This window comes from Penaeus monodon, chromosome 15, assembly GCF_015228065.2.
Source record: "Penaeus monodon isolate SGIC_2016 chromosome 15, NSTDA_Pmon_1, whole genome shotgun sequence".
Lineage (NCBI taxonomy): Eukaryota > Metazoa > Arthropoda > Malacostraca > Decapoda > Penaeidae > Penaeus > Penaeus monodon.
The window spans coordinates 47,653,590-47,655,941 of record NC_051400.1 but is presented as its reverse complement, the minus strand read 5'-3'; the positions used below and the strand labels follow the sequence as shown (position 1 = coordinate 47,655,941).

General features: G+C 37.8%; 1 protein-coding gene across 1 annotated transcript in view; it reads right to left on the bottom strand.

Annotated features, from left to right (window-relative positions):
- The window catches only part of LOC119582073, a 31,296-nt gene that overhangs the window by 5,065 nt on the left and 23,879 nt on the right, over positions 1-2,352 (bottom strand). The window contains exons 3-5 of the mRNA XM_037930321.1: positions 1,711-1,927; positions 1,143-1,391; positions 308-503 (exon numbers count right to left, since the gene is read on the bottom strand). Of these exons, the coding sequence (XP_037786249.1) occupies positions 308-503; positions 1,143-1,391; positions 1,711-1,927 (662 nt within the window). The remainder of the gene's footprint in view (positions 1-307; positions 504-1,142; positions 1,392-1,710; positions 1,928-2,352) is intronic.

Here is a 2,352-nt window from a genome sequence, read left to right as displayed (position 1 = left end):
GCTTGCTGTTTCTACCCCTTTTTAGCATCTTGTTCACCCATGACCCAGTTTCACCGAGTAATTTGAAGGTCGCTTCAAATATATTATTATACAGCAAAAATACACTTTAGGTTCTTGAACACTTGCATTCTTGAAAGGACAGCAGCACTGATTACGGACAGAACTTGTCATTTTATTTGTTGATATCTTTCTTGTACAGAGTATTAATGTAGAGTAGGGTAAATACACATACTCGGAATCATGTCTCACTGAGGGCATCAGACCCTAGTGTTTATGTAGTGTAGAAAAAAGAACACAAAACTCTTACCAGAATATCTAGTAGTGATGTCCAGGAAGTCTGACCCAAAACAGGTTATTTCTGGAAGTCTTGGTTCTATGTGTTCTTTGAAATATTCCATGGCCATAGAGGAGAGATCAAAGAGTTCATCTGTCACCTTGTATGCTCTGCCTAGTGTAGGGGTGTTCTTAATGTACCATAAAATGCGATGAACTTCATCCAAGATCTGGAAAATGTACAAATACCTACTTTATCACTTCTTTTAAGTCCTGGAAAGGAGATTGTATAGCCCGTAAAAGTATGTATTGCTTTAAGTATGAATAGGTTTCTTCATATGTGGCCCAGTGAATTAGTTTGTTACTGAGAAGTAAGAACACGGATTCATTTTGCGTTTACTTTCTAATAAGCACCACCGCTAAGCAAAGTGTAATATCATCTTTCAATATAATATAATAATTACAGCTGTACACAGCTGACAAGACTATACTTTGAGAGATAAGAACATCAAATTCTTTTATAAAGTTTCGCATCATTCAGAATTCAGTGATAGCATAATCAGACAGGTACTGTTAGTAAAAAAAAAAAAAAAACTGATTTTGAATGGCTGCTGCCTCATAAAATAAAAAAAATTCCGAACCTACAAACATTTTGTCTTACACCAATATACACTTCTATAATCATATTTAACTTTATGTCCAGTATAATGACCAAAAAATCTTCTAGGCAAATGAAGTAATGACAAACTGCTTTGTCAGTTCAACCTGGTGTCACTATAGGGCATGCAAATGAAACATTCTCCTGATGACTTGGTCAGGATGATTAATTTTCTAACCAGATAAAGAATGCACATATCCCTGATACTCACATCTCCTGCAAAGAAGCAGCAGTGTTTCCGTTCAATGTGCTTGCCAAAGGACATTTGAAGAAGCATCAAGCGCATGTGTAACGTCTCAACAATGTCATGTTCCCGCACAAGAGGGTGCTTGCGCCTCGCTGACTCCCTTCGAGGCATCTGACCTTTGATGGCCTGGAACCTCTGTGACATTAAATGCTGCAGCCGCTGGAAAGCTGCGTTCAAGATGTTTGACCCAATTTGCTCGAACCTCTTGCATGTCTGGAGAGAGAGGTAATAATTCTTTCTAATGCAACCACTTTAATTTTTTTTAACATGACCAATGTTTATTCTAACTTTTGCTACAATCGATAAGCTAGATCAAGGCACACCACTTGACACTATGAAGAACGAGGAGATGGAAAAAAATCAACAAACTCAGATAAGACAGCAATTTATAAAGAAAAAGCAATAATTCTGACTGATAAATGAATACTAGTAATAATCATCCACTCAATTTGTTTCTAAAAGACTGAAAAAGCAAACAGAAGTTGCCTAGTTCAACTGTGACAGTCAAGGAACAGTTACAACCCATTCTTACCCGTCTGATCTCGCCAATATTTTTGTATGTGAGGTATGAAAAGATCTTTTCAAATATTTCATTTGGAAGGTCGAGGATGTGCAGTTTCACCACTTCTTCCTCTTGTGGTGCTGCAGCATCTGCTGGAAGCGACTGCTCTGCCTGTGGATCTGCTGGCGACCCCGACGGCAAAGCTAGTCCTGACGGAGACTTAGATCCAACACCCACCTGGAAAACGACCAAGGATCCCTCAGATGATTTTCAATGAAGTGAGAATTGGGAAAGTGGATAACTCTTTTTCTCTCTTTGCAAGGTTACTAAAATATCTTCATATGCTATACAAGCTAACCTAAATGCTAAGTACCTTACACAACTGTAGAAACCATAAGTAATTGACCATATTCACAAAATGAGGGACAAACAATGCATAAAAATGTTCAAATGAAAACTGCAACTTCAAGGATTATTCCCTTCTCTTGGATAACTTTGTCCAAAACTTACTCTGTCACAGAGCGCAGAAATTAATCTTACTTTAAAGGGGATAGATTATACCTAATGAGGAAAGGGGGCCCTATACAGGGAATGAAATAAAATCTTATAAAACACCAATGGAAGGGCAACACTTCCATCAAAAGTTTACACCCAGCCTTTGACAACAAAGTT